A 21,296-nucleotide genomic window follows, 5' to 3' on the forward strand; every position below is an offset into this window, starting at 1 on the left:
TTTTGGCCATATTACTACTACACGGAACACGTGTTTTGATGTAAACAAACAATCTGTTGTATACGCCACTTGGAACTCAAGTTTCAAGGACACGCTCGCGACAACCCCTCCGCTTTAATATGACGAGCTCAAAGAGAACTTTCAAAAAATTAACGGGGACTGTGTCATTTTCAATGACTTGTTTTGAGTAAAACTAATTTGCATATCACCCATGCAATAATGTTTTAGGGATTTTCACGGTCGATATGCAAACATCGTATTTCCATTTCTATTTTTATTTTGTAAACGAATTTTTGTCTATTTTTATCCAGTTCCAGTCATTCAGCAACATTTTCGGCATATTGGTTCCGAAATCAATCTATAAGCATAAACATAAGCTGACTCCGATAATGAATTCAATGTCGAAACAGCAGACTTTTCTGGCAAACTGATTAACCACAGCGCACATAAAACCTGCGTTCAACGTCTCCTTGACGCCGGTGTACCACCAAACACAGCAGCACAACTAAGTCGACACAATGTCAGCAGTCTAAACCGATACTCCAAATAAAGATCACCAATGCCGAATGAGCAACATTTTAACCGTTAACCAAGACTCATTCAATCCACGACCAGCAAGCAACATGACAAATGCAGTTGTAGCATGCAGCTCAGCGACAACCACTGACGGCAAAAGTTGCACGGCATGTTTGCCAATGCACAGATCTGTGGTGGAACTTTTAACTTCAACATAAACTGTGTATCATAGTCATTCAGTTCAAGTTCTGGTTCTGTTGTGGCCTCAACTAAACGTCCACAAGTTATTTATTGGGAGTTTAACTCAGATTAGACGTCTGATTATTTTATTTTCACACAGACAGTGACATGCGTTGCTAGGCATATAACTTTATAGCGAATTGCCAAGATAAACTACTCCTGAAAACCACTTCCTTATCAGTTCTCTTTGAACACAGTAATATTTTTAGGAATTATGCCAGTTTTGTTTGTTGTGTCTAGAAGCATCAGCTTCTTAGGATTAAAACTGCCAAAGTCAAACAAATTCTGCTGACAATGTTTCTACAATAAGGAAAATTATTAGTAAAATGGAAGTTTTTCTACTTCGGGCACTTATGTTTTGCCCTGTGTGCATCCGTGCGTTCGTGATCACCTGTATCTCGAACATGCATGGACCGATTAAGTTCAATCACACATTATATGGGACATATGCACATGCATTTTTTTCATGATCCGATTAATGATAGCCAAATAGCGGCCATTTTAAGGCCGAAAATGCATCAAAATCGCACATTATCACCATTCTGGACCCGGATCTCAGTTATGCATGGATGGATTTTGTTCAAATTTGGTACATACATTAAACATAATAGGACCTTTTTTTTTGGATCGGGTTTGAAATGGCCGACTGGTGGCCATATTGTTTTAAAGAATTCAGTTCTGGATCCGTATCTGAGACATGCCTGGATTGATCAAGTTCAAACTTCACACACACAAGGTACATCATGTCATAAATATGTATGTGCATTTGTTTCATGATCCGCTTAACAATAGCTGAATGATGGCCATTTTAAGGTCGAAAATGCATCAAAATCACGTATTTTCACAATTCCGGAACCGGATCTCAGTCATGCATGGATGGATTTTGTTCAGATTTAGTACAATGTGTTGTACATATGCAGGTGCATTTCGGATTTCGGTCATGATCTGCTTTGAATGTATATGTCACTCAATTATGAACGGAACGGGGACGTGTCATTGACAATGACTTGTTTATTATGCCACCAGCTGCAATACTGACTCTTCATTATTTGTGCAATTTATGTGTAGTAATGGAACAATGTCCCTACTATGTTGTGAGGAAAATTATTGGAAGGAAAATGGCAGTTTTTGTGGTTAGTTTATTTTGGCACCCACTGTAATTTTGACTCCCTGCTATTCAAGTACATGTATGTTGTTTGGGTAACGTAAATAGTTAACAGATAGTATGTATCCATGTGTAATAAGACCTACGTAGTAACAGAGTATATTCATCTGATTTTCTTGCATCAGCCAATGGAAGAAAGAGTTAGAAAAACTGGAACGCAGTGATGTCATTATTGATCAGCGAAAATCTGAAGAACTAAAAAAAAAAGGCAATGCATGCTTCAATAGTGGTCTTTATGAGAAAGCATTAGAATTTTATAATGATGCCATCAAAATTTGTCCTATAACAACTCCGTCATCAACTAACCACAGAGTCCAATGGTAAGTATTATGGATGTTGTACATGTCTGTCCCTATGTGCGTATGTCTTTTTTAGCTCCGCTGTCGACTTTGTCGAGCGGAGCTTATCATATGAGTAATTGTCCGTCGTCGTCGTTCGTGTCAATGTTTTACTTTTTCAACTTCTTCTTGAAAACTACAAGCCTGAATGCTTTGATACTTGGTGTATATGTACCTTGGGTAGACCTCCCTCAGATTTGTTAATTTTGTTAAAAACCGCAAGCCCAATTGCTTTTATATTAGATATATAGGTACTACATGTGGACCTCTCTCAGATTTGTTAATTTTGTTGTGAAATCTTCAATTATTTAATTTTGATGATTATTTTTGTCATTTTTCGTGAAAAGTGATATTTTTGACTTCTTGTTGAAAACTGCAAGTCAGATTGCTTTTATATTACATATATACGTACTACGTGTGGACTTCTTTCAGATTTGTTCTGTTGCTTTTTATATATACATTGTTCATTTTCTAATGATATCTTCAGTTCTTTAATTGTAATGTGCATTGCTAACAGTGGAGCTATCTCAGCCGAGAGGCTGCTTGTTTTGTTAGTCCCCGTTCAGGCGCAGCCTGAAAAGGGGACTACTAATTCAGGTTATGTCCATAATTCCGTCTCCAACATTTTCTCAGAAATTCTACAGCAGATATCAGTGAAACTTGGCAGGTTGATGAACATGTCCCCTCCGAGTATGCACGTAAATTTTTTTCCAGATCTGAAAATCCCAAGTGGGTCTTTTTCACGATTTTATCAAAAATTGCCTCTCCCGGCAACATTGACAAAACGTCTGCGCATGCTCAGAATAAATTAATTACTGTAAAATACTTTATTTTTGCTTGCAACATTTTTTTGCTATTTTCGCTGAAGGAATGTTTCAGTTAAAATAAAATTCAGCGAATATACCCTTTTCTTATATTTTACAGTCAACTTGTCAAAAATCAATGAAAATAAATTCAATACAAAACACCCAGAAAAAGTCTTTTCAGCGAATGATAATTCCAGCTGAAATAAAATATTTTACAGTAGATTAGATCTGTGAGTAAGGCTGCTGTTATTACGGCACGTGATTTCTCCATTGCGTGCAATTTATTAGGGGCCCAAGCCCGAAGGGCGAGGCCCCTATTCTTATTGTCCGGTTTTTTTAGGGGCCCAAGCCTGAAGGGCGAGGCCCCTATTCTTATTGTCCGGTTTTTTAGGGGCCCAAGCCTGTAGGGCGTGGCCCCTATTCTTATTGTTCGGTTTTTTCTTCTTCTTTCATCTTCTTCTTTCTTCCGTAACTTTTTTCGTCAAGCCGTTTGAGAAAACTGCTGAACGGAATGGTCTGATAATGCTCTATACTGATAGTCCCTAATGCGAACTGGTGCAACATGCTTTCAGAATTTTGATTGGCCAATTAGTTTGGCAGCCATATTGGATTGAAATAAAACCGGAAGTGGCTGTTTGACCACTTTCTGAGGGTCTAGGCGTCTAGATTTTTTTATGGTATATAGTACAACTCATGTGTAATAAATATCAGCAATAAAAACTTTAGCGGTCATGTGACTTTTCCCGTCATTTTGTTTTTCCTAAAAACGGCAAAAAACACTTAAAAATCTTCTTCTTTAGAAGCACCAAGCAGAATGCTCTCATATGTAGTATTTAGCTTCTATATATGAATCCCATTTACATTTGAAAAAATGTTTACGATTGGTCACGCGGTTTGGCCACCATTTTGGATTTCTTCTAAACAGGAAGTAGTTTTTTACTCTGGCAACACTTAAGGGAATATTTTCAATTTTGCTTCATGGCATCTGTCTATCAAGCCCTTTCAGAAACCTAAAAAAAAGTTCAGATCAGTCACATGGTTTGGCCGCCATTTTGGATTTTAAGCAAAATTGACCAAAAGTTTGGGTATTTGTTTCTCAGAGACGATTCAACCAATCTACTAGATTTTTTTATATTTACAATGCCTGCCCTTAGCTGCATACGAGAAAAATAATATTATTTTGATCAGTCACGTGGTTTGGCCGCCATCTTGGATTTTGTGAAAATACAAATTATGCAACTACATGTTTTGTATTAGTCTGATTTCTTTCAAATTTTGTATGTGCATTTGTGTCATCAGATGCATCATTTTACCCCAATAGCACACTGTTAGGCCACGTGGCTGGGCACCCATGGGGTGGGGGCTTCTAACATCATTAATATGCATAACTGTTATAACTCAAGCACTGTTGTAGTTAGGATGATGAATCCTGTGTTATTATGACAACGTTGAACAAGAGATTCGATTAAAATAACAAATGACCATATATGGTCATGTGAGCTCATTAATATGCATAACTGTCATATCTCAAACACTTGCAGTTAGGAAGTGGAATCCTGTGTTATTATGACAACATTGAACAAAAGATTTGATTAAAATAACAGATGACCATATATAGTCATGCGAGCTCATTAATATGCGTAATCGTTATATCTCAAACACTGTTGCAGTTAGGAAGATGAATCCTGTGTCATTATGACAACGTTGAACAAGAGATTTGATTAAAATAACAAATGACCATTTTTATGGTCATGTGAGCTCATTAATATGCATAACTGTCATATCTCAAACACTGTTGTAGTTAGGAAGATGAATCCTGTGTTATTATGACAACGTTGAACAAGAGATTTGATTAAAATAACAGATGACCATATATGGTCATGTGAACTCATTAATATGCATAACCATTATATCTTAAACACTTGCAGTTAGGAAGATGAATCCTGTGTTATTATGACAACGTTGAACAAGAGATTTGATTAAAATAACAGATGACTATATATGGTCATGTGTACTCATTAATATGCATAGCAGTCATATCTGAAACACTGTCGCAGAGCAGAACATGTAACTAGTGTCATTATGAAGACATTGAATGAAAGATGTAACTGACATTAGAAATGGCTATATATGATTATGTAATCTCATTATTGTGCATAAGTACATGGCTCATTATATATCCTGAAAACTATATTTCGATAACCAAACCAGGTAAATACATGGTACCAACTTCATTTCGACCTCATGTTACTGATAATACAAGCTACTTGATTGTCTAACGTGACCTCATTGATTATGAAACAGAATTTTGTCAGCTTGGGCCCCGGTGACGCCGCTTGCGGCTTTAATTAGGGGCCCAAGCCCAAAGGGCGAGGCCCCTATTCTTATTGTCCGGTTTTTTCTTCTTTCTTTCTTCTTTCTTTCTTCTTTCTTCCGTAACTTTTTTCGTCAAGCCGTTTGAGAAAACCGCTGAACGGAATGGTCTGATAATGCTCTATACTGATAGTCCCTAATGTGAACTGGTGCAACATGCTTTCAAAATTTAGATTGGTCAATAAGTTTGGCAGCCATATTGGATTGAAATAAAACCGGAAGTGGCTGTTTGACCACTTTCTGAGGGTCTAGGCGTCCAGATTTTTTTATGGTATATAGTACAACTCATGTGTAATAGATATCAGCAATAAAAACTTTAGCGGTCATGTGACTTTTCCCGCCATTTTGTTTTTTCTAAAAACGGCAAAAACTACTAAAAAATCTTCTTCTTCAGAACCACCAAGCAGAATGCTCTCATATGTAGTATTTAGCTTCTATATATGAATCCCATTTATGTTTGAAAAAATGTTTACGATTGGTCACGCGGTTTGGCCACCATTTTGGATTTCTTCTAAACAGGAAGTAGTTTTTTACTCTGGCAACACTTGAGGGAATATTTTCAATTTTGCTTCATGGCATCGGTGTATCAAGCCCTTTCAGAAACCTAAAAAAATTTTCAGATCAGTCACATGGTTTGGCCGCCATTTTGGATTTTAAGCAAAATTGACCAAAAGTTTGGGTATTTGTTTCTCAGAGACGATTCAACCAATCTACTAGATGTTTTTATATTTACCATGCTTGGCCTTAGCTGCATACGAGAAAAATAATATTATTTTGATCAGTCACGTGGTTTGGCCGCCATCTTGGATTTTGTGAAAATAGAAATTATGCAACTACATGTTTTGTATTAGTCTGATTTCTTTCAAATTTTGTATGTGCATTTGTGTCATCAGATGCATCATTTTGCCCCAATAGCACACTGTTGGGCCACGTGGCTGGGCACCCATGGGGTGGGGGCTTCTAACCTCATTAATATGCATAACTGTTATAACTCAAGCACTGTTGTAGTTAGGATGATGAATCCTGTGTTATTATGACAACCTTGAACAAGAGATTCGATTAAAATAACAAATGACCATATATGGTCATGTGAGCTCATTAATATGCATAACTGTCATATCTCAAACATTGTTGCAGTTAGGAAGATGAATCCTGTGTTATTATGACAACAGTGAACAAGAGATTTGATTAAAAATAACAGATGACCATATATGGTCATGTGAACTCATTAATATGCAAAGCAGTCATATCTAAAACACTGTCGAAGAGCAGGACATGTAACAAGTGTCATTATGAAGACATTGAATGAAAGATGTAACTGACATTAGAAATGGCTATATATGATTATGTAATCTCATTATTAAGAACATGGCTCATTATATATCCTGAAAACCATATTTCGATAACCAAACCAGGTAAATACATGGTACCAACTTCATTTTGACCTCATGTTACTGATAATTCAAGCTACATGATTGTCTAACATGTGACCACATTAATTATGAAACAGAATCTTGTCAGCTTGGGCCCCGGTGACGCCGCTTGCGGCTTTAATTAGGGGCCCAAGCCTGTAGGGCGTGGCCCCTATTCTTATTGTCCGGTTTTTTCTTCTTCTTTCTTCCGTAACTTTTTTCGTCAAGCCGTTTGAGAAAACCGCTGAACAGAATGGTCCGATAATGCTCTATTCTGATAGTCGCTATAGTGAACTGGTGCAACATGCTTTCAGAATTTCGATTGGTCAATTAGTTTGGCAGCCATATTGGATTGAAATAAAACCGGAAGTGGCTGTTTGACCACTTTCTGAGGGTCTAGGCGTCTAGATTTTTTTATGGTATATAGTACAACTCATGTGTAATAAATATCAGCAATAAAAGCTTTAGCGGTCATGTGACTTTTCCCGCCATTTTGTTTTTCCTAAAAACGGCAAAAAACACTTTAAAATCTTCTTCTTCAGAACCACCAAGCAGAATGCTCTCATATGTGGTATTTAGCTTCTATATATGAATCCCATTTATGTTTGAAAAAATGTTTACGATTGGTCACGTGGTTTGGCCACCATTTTGGATTTCTTCTAAACAGGAAGTAGTTTTTTACTCTGGCAACACTTGCGGGAATATTTTCAATTTTGCTTCATTGCATCTGTGTATCAAGCCCTTTCAGAAACCTAAACAAAATTTCAGATCAGTCACATGGTTTGGCCGCCATTTTGGATTTTAAGCAAAATTGACCAAAAGTTTGGGTATTTGTTTCTCAGAGACGATTCAACCAATCTACTAGATGTTTTTATATTTACCATGCCTGGCCTTAGCTGCATACGAGAAAAATAATATTATTTTGATCAGTCACGTGGTTTGGCCGCCATCTTGGATTTTGTGAAAATAGAAATTATGCAAATACATGTTTTGTATTAGTCTGATTTCTTTCAAATTTTGTATGTGCATTTGTGTCATCAGATGCATCATTTTGCCCCAATAGCACACTGCTAGGCCACGTGGCTGAGCACCCATGGGGGTGGGGGCTTCTAACCTCATTAATATGCATAACTGATATATCTCAAGCACTGTTGGAGTTAGGAAGATGAAACCTGTGTTATTATGACAACATTTAACAATTGATTTCATTAAAATAACAGATTACCATATATGGTCATTTGAACTCGTTAATATGCATAACCATTATATCTCAAACACTGTTGTAATTAGGAAGATGAATCCTGTGTTATTATGACAGCAGTGAACCTGAGATTTGATTAAAATAACAGATGACCATATATGGTCATGTGAACTCATTAATATGCATAACCATTATATCTTAAACATTGTTGCAGTTAGGAAGATGAATCCTGTGTTATTATGACAGCAGTGAACAAGAGATTTGATTAAAATAACAGATGACCATATATGGTCATGTGAACTCATTAATATGCATAACAATTATATCTTAAACACTGTTGCAGTTAGGAAGATGAATCCTGTGTTATTATGACAACAGTGAACAAGAGATTTGATTAAAATAACAGATGACCATATATGTTCATGTGAACTCATTAATATGCATAACCATTATATCTCAAACACTGTTGCAGGTAGGAAGATGAAACTTGTTTTATTATGATGATGTTGAACAAGAAATGTGATTAAAATAACAGATGACCATATATGGTCCTGTGAGCTCATTAATATGCATAACTGTCGTATCTGTAACACTATTACAGAACGGGATATGTAACTTGTACCATAATGAAGGCATCAAACAAACCTCATTATTATCCATAAACACATGGCTAATTATATATTTTGAAAACCATATCTTAATAACCAGACCAGGTAAATACATGCAACTAACTGCATGTGTACCTAATGTAACTGTTCATTTAAACTTCCTGGTCTACATTATTAAGATGATGGTAAACAAGAGCTCTCACTAAAATAAAAGATGACCATATATGGTCACGTGAACTCATTAATATGCATAACTGTCATATCTGAAACACTGTTGCAAAACCAGTGCCACAATGAAGTAATCAAACAAAAGACTAATATAAAAGAATACCATATATGACATTGTAACCTCAATAATATGCATAAGCACATGGCTCCTTATATATTCTAAAAACCATATCTCATTACCAAACCAGGTAAATAGAAGGCACATCAACCTCAAGGTACAAATCATTCAAAGTACCTTAATGGCAATTCGGTGACCACTTTAATGATGAAATTCGTCCGATAGCTTGGGCCCCGGTGACGCCGCTTGCGGCTTTAATTCTTCTTTCTTTAGGGGCCCAAGCCCAAAGGGCGAGGCCCCTATTCTTATTGTTCGGTTTTTTCTTCTTTCTTCTTCTTTCTTCCACAACTTCTTTCGTCAAGCCGTTTGAGAAAACTGCTGAACTGAATAGTCTGAAAATGCTCTCTACTGATAGTCCCTAATGTGAACTGGTGCAACATTCTTTCAGAATTTCGATTGGTCAATTAGTTTGGCAGCCATGTTGAAATGAAATAAAACCGGAAGTGGCTGTTTGACCACTTTCTGAGGGTCTAGGCGTCTAGATTTTTTTATGGTATATAGTACAACTCATGTGTAATAGATATCAGCAATAAAAACTTTAGCGGTCATGTGACTTTTCCCGCCATTTTGTTTTTCCTAAAAACGGCAAAAAACACTAAAAAATCTTCTTCTTCAGAACCACCAAGCAGAATGCTATCATATGTAGTATTAAGCTTCTATATATGAATCCCATTTATGTTTGAAAAAATTATTACGATTGGTCAAGTGGTTTGGCCACCATTTTGGATTTCTTCTAAACAGGAAGTAGTATTTTACTCTGGCAACACTTGAGGGATTATTTTCAATTTTGCTTCATGGCATCTGTATATCAAACGCTTTCAGAAACCTAAGAAAGATTTCAGATCAGTCACATGGTTTGGCCGCCATCTTGGATTTTAAGCAAAATTGACCAAAAGTTTGGGCATTTGTTTCTCAGAGGTGATTCAACCAATCTACTAGATGTTTTTATATTTACCATGCCTGGCCTTAGCTCCATTTGAGAAAAATAATATTATTTTGATCGGTCACGTGGTTTGGCCACCATCTTGGATTTTGTGAAAATAGAAATTATGCAACTACATGTTTTGTATTAGTCTGATTTCTTTCAAATTTTGTATGTGCATTTGTATCATCAGATGCATCATTTTGCCCCAATAGCACACTGCTAGGCCACGTGGCTGGGCACCCATGGGGTGGGGGCTTCTAACCTCATTAATATGCATAACTGTTATAACTCAAGCACTGTTGTAGTTAGGATGATGAATCCTGTGTTATTATGACAACGTTGAACAAGAGATTTGATTAAAATAACAAATGACCATTTATGGTCATGTGAGCTCATTAATATGCATAACCATTATATCTTAAACACTGTTGCAGTTAGGAAGATGAATCCTGTGTTATTATGACAACAGTGAACAAGAGATTTGATTAAAATAACAGATGACCATATATGGTCATGTGAACTCATTAATATGCATAACCATTATATTTTAAACACTGTTGCAGTTAGGAAGATGAATCCTGTGTTATTATGAAAACAGTGAACAAGAGATTTGATTAAAATAACAGATGACCATATATGGTCATGTGAACTCATTAATATGCATAGCAGTCATATCTGAAACACTGTCGCAGAGCAGGACATGTAACTAGTGTCATTATGAAGACATTGAATGAAAGATGTAATTGACATTAGAAATGGCTATATATGATTATGTAATCTCATTATTGTGCATAAGAACATGGCTTATTATATATCCTGAAAACCATATTTCGATAACCAAACCAGGTAAATACATGGTACCAACTTAATTTCGACCTCATGTTACTGATAATACAAGTTACTAGTATCTGATTGTCTAACATGTTGACCTCATTAATTATGAAACAGAATCTTATCAGCTTGGGCCCCGGTGACGCCGCTTGCGGCTTTAATTAGGGGCCCAAGCCCGAAGGGCGAAGCCCCTATTATTATCGTTCAGTTTTTTCTTTCTTTCTTTCTTTCTTTCTTCCGTAACTTTTTTCGTCAAGCCGTTTGAGAAAACTGCTGAACGGAATGGTCTGATAATGCTCTATACTGATAGTCCCTAATGTGAACTGGTGCAACATGCTTTCAGAATTTCGATTGGTCAATTAGTTTGGCTGCCATATTGGATTGAAATGAAACCGGAAGTGGCTGTTTGACCACTTTCTGAGGGTCTAGGCGTCTAGATTTTTTTATGGTATATAGTACAACTCATGTGTAATAAATATCAGAAATAAAAACTTTAGCGGTCATGTGACTTTTCCCGCCATTTTATTTTTCCTAAAAACGGCAAAAAACACTTTAAAATCTTCTTCTTCAGAACCACCAAGCAGAATGCTCTCATATGTAGTATTTAGCTTCTATATATGAATCCCATTTATGTTTGAAAAAATTATTACGATTGGTCACGTGGTTTGGCCACCATTTTGGATTTCTTCTAAACAGGAAGTAGTTTTTTTACTCATGCCACACTTGAGGGATTATTTTCAATATTGCTGTATGGCATCTCTATATCAAACTCTTTCAGAAACCTAAAAAAGATTTCAGATCAATCACATGGTTTGGCCGCCATCTTGGATTTTAGGTAAAATTGACCAAAAGTTTGGGCATTAGTTTCTCAGAGTTGATTCAACCGATTAACTTCTGGTTTTGAATATAACATGCCTGAACATTGCTACATATGAGAAAAATAATATATTTTCGATAAGTCACGTGGTTTGGCCGCCATCTTGGATTATGTGAAAATGAAACTTGTGCAATTTCATGTGTTGTATTGGTCAGGTTTGGCTGAAATTGTGTATGTCAATTCTACTCAAGAGTCGCATTCTTTTCCCTGAATGTCACATGGCTAGGTTGTGTGGCTACGCGCCCATGGGGTGGGGGCTTCTAACCTCATTAATATGCATAACTGCTATATCTTGAGCACTGTTGTAGTTAGGAAGATGAAACCTGCTGAATTGTGATGACGTTAAACAAGAGATTTGAATAAAATAACAGATGACCATATATGGTCAGGTGGACTCATTAATATGCATAACTGTTATATCTCAAGCACTGTTGCAGGTAGGAAGATGAAACCTGTGTTATTATGATGATGTTAAACAAGAGATTTGGCTAAAATAACAGATGACCATATATGGTCATGTGAACTCATTAATATGCATAATTGTCATATCTGAAACACTGTTGCAGAACAAGACATGCAACCAGTGCCATAATGAAGACATCTCCCAAAAAAATTAACTCATATAAGAGAATATCATTTATGATTATGTAACCTCATTAATATGCATGAGCACATGGCTCCTTGTATATTCTAAAAACCGTATCTCAATAACCGAACCAGGTAAATAGAAGGAAGCATCAGCATGTCAACCTCATTGTACAAATCATTCAAAGTACTTTAATGGCAATTCGCTGAATTATGGTGACATTAAACAAGAGATTTGAATAAAATAACAGATGAACATATATGGTCAGGTGAACTAATTAATATATGCATAAGCACATGGCTCCTTGCATATTCTAAAAAAATATCTCGATAACCAAACCAGGTAAAAAGAAGGAACCATCGGCACGTCAACCTTATTGTACAAATCATTCAAAGTACTTTAATGGCAATTCATTGACCACTTTAATTACATAATTCGTCTGATAGCTTGGGCCCCGGTGACGCCGCTTGCGGCTTTAATCTTTCTTTCTTCTTTCTTCCGTAACTTTTTTCGTCAAGCCGTTTGAGAAAACTGCTGAACGGAATGGTCTGATAGTGCTCTATCCTGATAGTCCCTAATGTGAACTGGTGCAACATGCTCTTAGAATTTCGATTGGTCAATTAGTTTGGCAGCCATATTGGATTGAAATAAAACCGGAAGTGGCTGTTTGACCACTTTCTGAGGGTCTAGGCGTCTACATTTTTTTATGGTATATAGGACAACTCATGTGTAATAGATATCAGCAATAAAAACTTTAGCGGTCATGTGACTTTTCCCGCCATTTTGTTTTTCCTAAAAACGGCAAAAACTACTAAAAAATCTTCTTCTTCAGAACCACCAAGCAGAATGCTCTCATATGTAGTATTTAGCTTCTATATATGAATCCCATTTATGTTTGAAAAAATGTTTACGATTGGTCACGTGGTTTGGCCACCATTTTGGATTTCTTCTAAACAGGAAGTAGTTTTTTACTCTGGCAACACTTGAGGGAATATTTTCAATGTTTCTTCATGGCATCTGTGTATCAAGCCCTTTCAGAAACCTAAAAAAAAATTCAGATCAGTCACATGGTTTGGCCGCCATTTTGGATTTTAAGCAAAATTTACCAAAAGTTTGGGTATTTGTTTCTCAGAGACGATTCAACCAATCTACTAGATGTTTTCATATTTACCATGCCTGGCCTTAGCTGCACACGAGAAAAATAATATTATTTTGATCAGTCACGTGGCTTGGCCGCCATCTTGGATTTTGTGAAAATAGAAATTATGCAACTACATGTTTTGTATTATTCTGATTTCTTTCAAATTTTGTATGTGCATTTGTGTCATCAGATGCATCATTTTGCCCCAATAGCACACTGTTAGGCCACGTGGCTGGGCACCCATGGGGTGGGGGCTTCTAACCTCATTAATATGCATAACTGTTATAACTCAAGCACTGTTGTAGTTAGGATGATGAATCCTGTGTTATTATGACAAACTTGAACAAGAGATTCGATTAAAATAACAAATGACCATATATGGTCATGTGAGCTCATTAATATGCATAACTGTCATATCTCAAACACTGTTGCAGTTAGGAAGTGGAATCCTGTGTTATTATGACAACATTGAACAAAAGATTTGATTAAAATAACAGATGACCATATATAGTCACGTGAGCTCATTAATATGCGTAATCGTTATATCTCAAACACTGTTGCAGTTAGGAAGATGAATCCTGTGTCATTATGACAACAGTGAACAAGAGATTTGATTAAAATAACAGATAACCATATATGGTCATGTGAACTCATTAATATGCATAACCATAATATCTTAAACACTGTCGCAGTTAGGAAGATGAATCCTGTGTCATTATGACAACAGTGAACAAGAGATTTGATTAAATAACAGATAACCATATATGGTCATGTGAACTCATTAATATGCATAGCAGTCATATCTAAAACACTGACGCAGTTAGGAAGATGAATCCTGTGTTATTATGATAACAGTGAACAAGAGATTTGATTAAAGTAACAGATGACCATATATGGTCATGTGAACTCATTAATATGCATAACCATTATATCTTAAACACTGTTGCAGTTAGGAAGATGAATCCTGTGTCATTATGACAACAGTGAACAAGAGATTTGATTAAAATAACAGATGACCATATATGGTCATGTGAACTCATTAATATGCATAGCAGTCATATCTGAAACACTGTCGCAGAGCGGGACATGTAACTAGTGTCATTATGAAGACATTGAATGAAAGATGTAACTGACATTAGAAATGGCTATATATGATTATGTAATCTCATTATTGTGCATAAGAACATGGCTCATTATATATCCTGAAAACCATATTTCGATAACCAAACCAGGTAAATACATGGTACCAACTTCATTTCGACCTCATGTTACTGATAATACAATCTACCTGCAGCTGATTGTCTAACATGTGACCTCATTAATTATGAAACAGAATCTTATTAGCTTGGGCCCCGGTGACGCCGCTTGCGGCTTTAATCTTTCTTTCTTCTTTCCGCCGTAACTTTTTTCGTCAAGCCGTTTGAGAAAACCGCTGAACGGAATGGTCTGATAATGCTCTATACTGATAGTCCCTAATGTGAACTGGTGCAACATGCTTTCAGAATTTAGATTGGTCAATTAGTTTGGCAGCCATATTGGATTGAAATAAAACCGGAAGTGGCTGTTTGACCACTTTCTGAGGGTCTAGGCGTCTAGATTTTTTTATGGTATATAGTACAACTCATGTGTAATAGATATCAGCAATAAAAACTTTAGCGGTCACGTGACTTTTCCCGCCATTTTGTTTTTCCTAAAAACGGCAAAAAACACTTGAAAATCTTCTTCTTCAGAACCACCTAGCAGAATGCTCTCATATGTTGTATTTAGCTTCTATATATGAATCCCATTTACGTTTGAAAAAATTATTACGATTGGTCACGTGGTTTGGCCACCATTTTGGATTTCTTCTAAACAGGAAGTAGTTTTTTACTCTGGCAACACTTGAGGGATTATTTTCAATTTTGCTTCATGGCATCTGTATATCAAACCCTTTCAGAAACCTAAAAAAGATTTCAGATCAGTCACATGGTTTGGCCGCCATCTTGGATTTTAAGCAAAATTGACCAAAAGTTTGGGCATTTGTTTCTCAGAGGTGATTCAACCAATCTAATAGATGTTTTTATATTTACCATGCCTGGCCTTAGCTCCATATGAGAAAAATAATATTATTTTGATCAGTCACATGGTTTGGCCGCCATCTTGGATTTTATGAAAACAAATCTTGTGCAATTACATGTGTTGTATTGGTCGGATTTGGCTAAAATTGTATATGTGCATTCTACTCTTGAGATGCATTCTTTTAACCGAATGGCACATTGCTGGGTTTTGTCGCTGGGCGCCTGAGGGGTGGGGGCTTCTAACCTCATTAATATGCATAACTGATATATCTCAAGCACTGTTGGAGTTAGGAAGATGAAACCTGTGTTATTATGACAACATTAAACAATTGATTTCATTAAAATAACAGATTACCATATATGGTCATGTGAACTCATTAATATGCATAACCATTATATCTCAAACACTGTTGTAGTAAGGAAGATGATTCCTGTGTTATCATGACAACAGTGAACAAGAGATTTGATTAAAATAACAGATGACCATATATGGTCATGTGAACTCATTAATATGCATAACCATTATATCTTAAACACTGTTGCAGTTAGGAAGATGAATTCTGTGTTATTATGACAACAGTGAACAAGAGATTTGATTAAAATAACCGATGACCATATATGGTCATGTGAACTCATTAATATGCAAAGCAGTCATATCTAAAACACTGTCGCAGAGCAGGACATGTAACAAGTGTCATTATGAAGACATTGAATGAAAGATGTAACTGACATTAGAAATGGCTATATATGATTATGTAATCTCATTATTGTGCATAAGAACATGGCTCATTGTATATCCTGAAAACCATATTTTGATAACCAAAATAGGTAAATACATGGTACCAAGTTCATTTCGACCTCATGTTACTGATAATACAAGCTACCTGCAGCTGATTGTCTAACATGTGACCACATTAATTATGAAACAGAATCTTGTCAGCTTGGGCCCCGGTGATGCCGCTTGCGGCTTTAATTATAGTACTGTTTATACATGTATTCTGTTTGGCTCAGTGGTCTCATTCACTCGTTACTAGAAGAACTAGTAACTTTATTTGATTTCAAGAACTTCAAGAAGGCGGCATAAGAGACGTGTTTGCAAAGGTAAGTTTTCCAGTTTATTGGGGTACGATTGGTGTACATTTCGTGACGTACGGACGTGAATATTATGATGATTGCCAGCTTTATATTCTTGTGAAAAACCAAAAAAAGCAAACAATTGTCTCTAATCTACGAAACTAGTTTGTGAATTGTATACCCTGTCAAATTATTGTACACGAACGATTAATTCACGAGGACATAGTTTTCAAGTACCGGTAAATCGTTTTCCGGTCTTTTGCTTGTGTAGCGATTTCCGAAATATTCACAACTCGGGGGGGGGGGGAGAATTTCCCTGTGTCGATCAATTTATTCATTATATAATAGCAGGTTGCCTATGATTATATTCGTATTTTTGACTCCCATGTGCGAAGCACAAAATGGGAGTCTTTGCAGTTAGTGTGTCTGTATGTGTGTATGTGTGTGTGTGTGTATGTGTGTCCGACTGTTCCACTGCTATCTCAAGAACCATACATCGGTTTTTGATGAAACTTGGTGCATAGATGCTCTGGGCCAATGCGCAGATTTGATTAGGTTTTGGTAAAAATCCATGCTCGTTAATTACCTAATTTGCATGATAATTAGCTAATTTTTAGCTGTTCTATGACTGTTCCACTGATATCTAAAGAACCACTCATTGGATTTTGATGAAACTTGGTACATAGATGCTCTGAACATATGCGCAGATTTGATTAATTTTTGGTAAAAATCCGTGCATATTAATTACCTAATTTACATGATAATTAGCTATTTTTTAGTGGTTCCATGACTGTTCCACTGATATCTAAACAACCACTCATTGGATTTTGATGAAACTTGGTATATAGATGCTCTGAACTAATGCTAGGTTTTGATTAGTTTTTGGTAATAATCCGTGGATACTAATTACCTAATTTGCATAATGATTAGTCAATTTTCGGTTTTTCCACTGATATCTCAAGTACTAATCATCACATTTCAAATGAAACTTGGTACATAGATGTCATACGACACTGCACAGACCTGATAGTTTTTATGGTAATATCAGTACATATTAATTACCTAATTTGCATAATTAATTAATTTTCAGCATTTGATATAAGTAGTTAGCATCACATTTCAATGAAACTTGGTACTTACATACTCAAGGACTATGCAGAGATTGATTGTTTTCGATAAATATTTGTGCATATTAATCACCTAATTTGCATAATTAGTTAATTTTCAGCTTTTCCATGGGTATCTCAAGTACTAATCATCGCATTTCAATGAAACTTGGTACATAGATCCTTTAGGACTATGCAGAGACCTGATTAGTTTTAGGGTAAATAATTGTGCATATTAATTACCTAATTTGCATAATAAATTTTCAGCTTTTCTACTGATATCTAAAGTACTAATCATTTACATTTCAATGAATCTAGAATTATGCAGACCCAATTAGTTTCCGGTAAATATTTGTGCATATTAATCACCTAATTTGCATAATTAACCAACTTTCACACTGATATCTCAGGTACTATACATCACATATCAATGAATGTACATGGATGCTGTAGGACAATAGACAGACCTGAATAATTGTGGGTTACAATCTGTACATATTAATTACCTAATTTGCATAATTAACCAATTTTAAGCTTTCACACTGATATCTAAAGTACCGTAAAAACTCCAAAATTTCGACCGGTTTTAAATAATTGGCGTTAGAAATGTGACATGTTTTTAGAGTCGTGGCCGAGTTGTAACTCAAAATCTAAACAAAGTCATCAATCAGTGAGTATTATGACAAGCAAAACAAAACATCAAGACGCGCAGAAGAGGTCAGCACAAAACTAATAGGTCAAAAGACAAAGCTGTCTCGCACTACCTAGGAAAACTTGCGAATGTTCGAAGTACAGGTACCCATTGGACAAAAGATACATGGAAGTTTAGCAAACTATCTCCCCGACCCAGTGCAATGTATCCGGTTAGAATCAAAGCTCACGTGTCCCTTATTTGAGGGACCAAATTCTGCCGTAAATTCGCCCTTGGATTAAAAAATAAAATGGGATTTAAGAAAATAAAATGGGACTTTTAAGGTGTATTTTGGCGTCATTTTTCGGACATTTCAATCAATCCTGCCGGCTAAAATAGAGTAAGTTTTACCGTAGTCATTGACGTCTGTCTATTCAAGAGTACACGTGTATGATTTTTATCGTGACTAGCGTGAGCGGGTAAGCTTCCTTTCGAGAATGAGCTGTTATCACTGTGAACAATGTTAAATTATTCTTCAGATGACCAGTTTATTTTTTAAAAACAACTAATTTTTTTATTTAAAAAAAAATCATGCCGTTTTCGCATCAAAATCCAAGCCAAAATATCGTACTACAACATCAATCTCTTCGCATTGCGTTCAATAACATTAACATATTTAAATAAGCTATGGTAATTTGAACACGTTGGCATCATCCAGCTTTTTGATTGGTTAATTAGCGATTTGACCTATTTGACCTAAGAGAACATGGCGGATATCCTACAGCATCAAACGTTTATACGAGACCGGAATCATTCGCTTACGATGAAACTTAGTTGACTTTTATTTGTATTTCATAACCATTCAACAAATTTATTTTGTGTACATTATTATAATCACTACTGAGTACAGTAATAATCAACAATTCAGAAACGCAGCATGCCGAGATTTTTGTGTTCGTTTTTATTTGAAACTTCGTTTATTTAGAATATATTTTCGTTACCAATAAAATAAAAATCTCTCAGTCAATCAGAAACCCGGATTCATGCCTTCGAGGAAGGTCCCGTTTGAACGCTCACATCGGTTTTTTTTTTCGTTTGGGGGAAAACTAAAACTGGTCGCAATTTTCGAATAAGAATGAGTCGGCAATTTTTAGTGGAGTCGAAAATTTGGAGGTAAATAAAACACCAAAACCCGGCAAATAAATAGCCAATCGAATTTTTAGAGGGGTCGAAATTTTGGAGTTTTCACGGTACTAATTATTCCATTTCAATGAAACTTAGTACAAAGATGCTCTAGGACAATGTACAAACCTAATTAGTTTGGGGTAAAAATCTGTTCATATTAATTCCCTAATAAGCATAATAATTCATAATTTTTTGGTTCTAATCACATTTCAATTAAACTTGGAGACATAGATTTTCTGTTACATTGCGCAGACCTCATTAGTTTTACACTCAAATCTGGTCATATTAATTTTCTGATTTGCATAATTAGTTTTCAGCTAAGTAATTTCGAATTATATTTAATGTGTCTCCAATACTCTCAGCACATGGGAGTTCTTTCTAAGCTTTCTTTGATTTATGTTGTGAGCATTGAACTGTTAGTTGCAATGAAGATTTTGGCGATCTTGTGCGATTCAACATGGCGGATGTACAGTGACAACACGTGTATGGACGGTCGGTCGAGCAGTCTGCAACGGACCACAGTCTGTGAACGGACCGTGAAATCGCCCGTTTTTTCGGCAGTTTTTGACTCCCATGTGCGAAGCACAAAATGGGAGTCTTTGCAGTTAGTGTGTCTGTATGTGTGTGTGTATGTGTGTATGTGTGTATGTGTGTATGTGTGTGTGTGTGTATGTGTGTCCGACTGTTCCACTGCTATCTCAAGAACCATACATCGGTTTTTGATGAAACTTGGTGCATAGATGCTCTGGGCCAATGCGCAGATTTGATTAGGTTTTGGTAAAAATCCATGCTCGTTAATTACCTAATTTGCATGATAATTAGCTAATTTTTAGCTGTTCTATGACTGTTCCACTGATATCTAAAGAACCACTCATTGGATTTTGATGAAACTTGGTACATAGATGCTCTGAACATATGCGCAGATTTGATTAATTTTTTGTAAAAATCCGTGCATATTAATTACCTAATTTGCATGATAATTAGCTATTTTTTAGTGGTTCCATGACTGTTCCACTGATATCTAAACAACCACTCATTGGATTTTGATGAAACTTGGTACATAGATGCTCTGAACTAATGCTAGGTTTTGATTAGTTTTTGGTAATAATCCGTGGACACTAATTACCTAATTTGCATAATGATTAGTCAATTTTCGGTTTTTCCACTGATATCTCAAGTACTAATCATCACATTTCAATGAAACTTGGTACATAGATGTCATACGACACTGCACAGACCTGATAGTTTTTATGGTAATATCAGTACATATTAATTACCTAATTTGCATAATTAATTCATTTTCAGCATTTGATATAAGTAGTTAGCATTACATTTCAATGAAACTTGGTACTTACATACTCAAGGACTATGCAGAGATTGATTGTTTTCGATAAATATTTGTGCATATTAATCACCTAATTTGCATAATTAGTTAATTTTCAGCTTTTCCACGGGTATCTCAAGTACTAATCATCGCATTTCAATGAAACTTGGTACATAGATCCTTTAGGACTATGCAGAGACCTGATTAGTTTTAGGGTAAATAATTGTGCATATTAATTACCTAATTTGCATAATTAATTTTCAGCTTTTCTACTGATATCTAAAGTACTAATCATCACATTTCCATGAATCTAGAATTATGCAGACCCAATTAGTTTCCGGTAAATATTTGTGCATATTAATCACCTAATTTGCATAATTAACCAACTTTCACACTGATATCTCAGGTACTATACATCACATATCAATGAATGTACATGGATGCTGTAGGACAATAGACAGACCTGAATAATTGCGGGTTAAAATCTGTACATATTAATTACCTAATTTGCATAATTAACCAATTTTAAGCTTTCACACTGATATCTAAAGTAC

The 21,296-nt window shown here is 35.8% G+C and overlaps 1 protein-coding gene across 1 annotated transcript in view; it reads left to right on the top strand.

The window, feature by feature from the left end:
* LOC100368909 (uncharacterized) overlaps positions 1–21,296 on the top strand; it is a 57,098-nt gene that overhangs the window by 22,604 nt on the left and 13,198 nt on the right. Inside the window, exon 8 of the mRNA XM_002739886.4 lies at positions 2,047–2,241. Within this exon, the coding sequence (XP_002739932.1) occupies positions 2,047–2,241 (195 nt within the window). The remainder of the gene's footprint in view (positions 1–2,046; positions 2,242–21,296) is intronic.

This window comes from Saccoglossus kowalevskii, chromosome 15 (genome assembly GCF_978046115.1).
Source record: "Saccoglossus kowalevskii chromosome 15, keSacKowa6.1, whole genome shotgun sequence".
NCBI lineage: Eukaryota > Metazoa > Hemichordata > Enteropneusta > Harrimaniidae > Saccoglossus > Saccoglossus kowalevskii.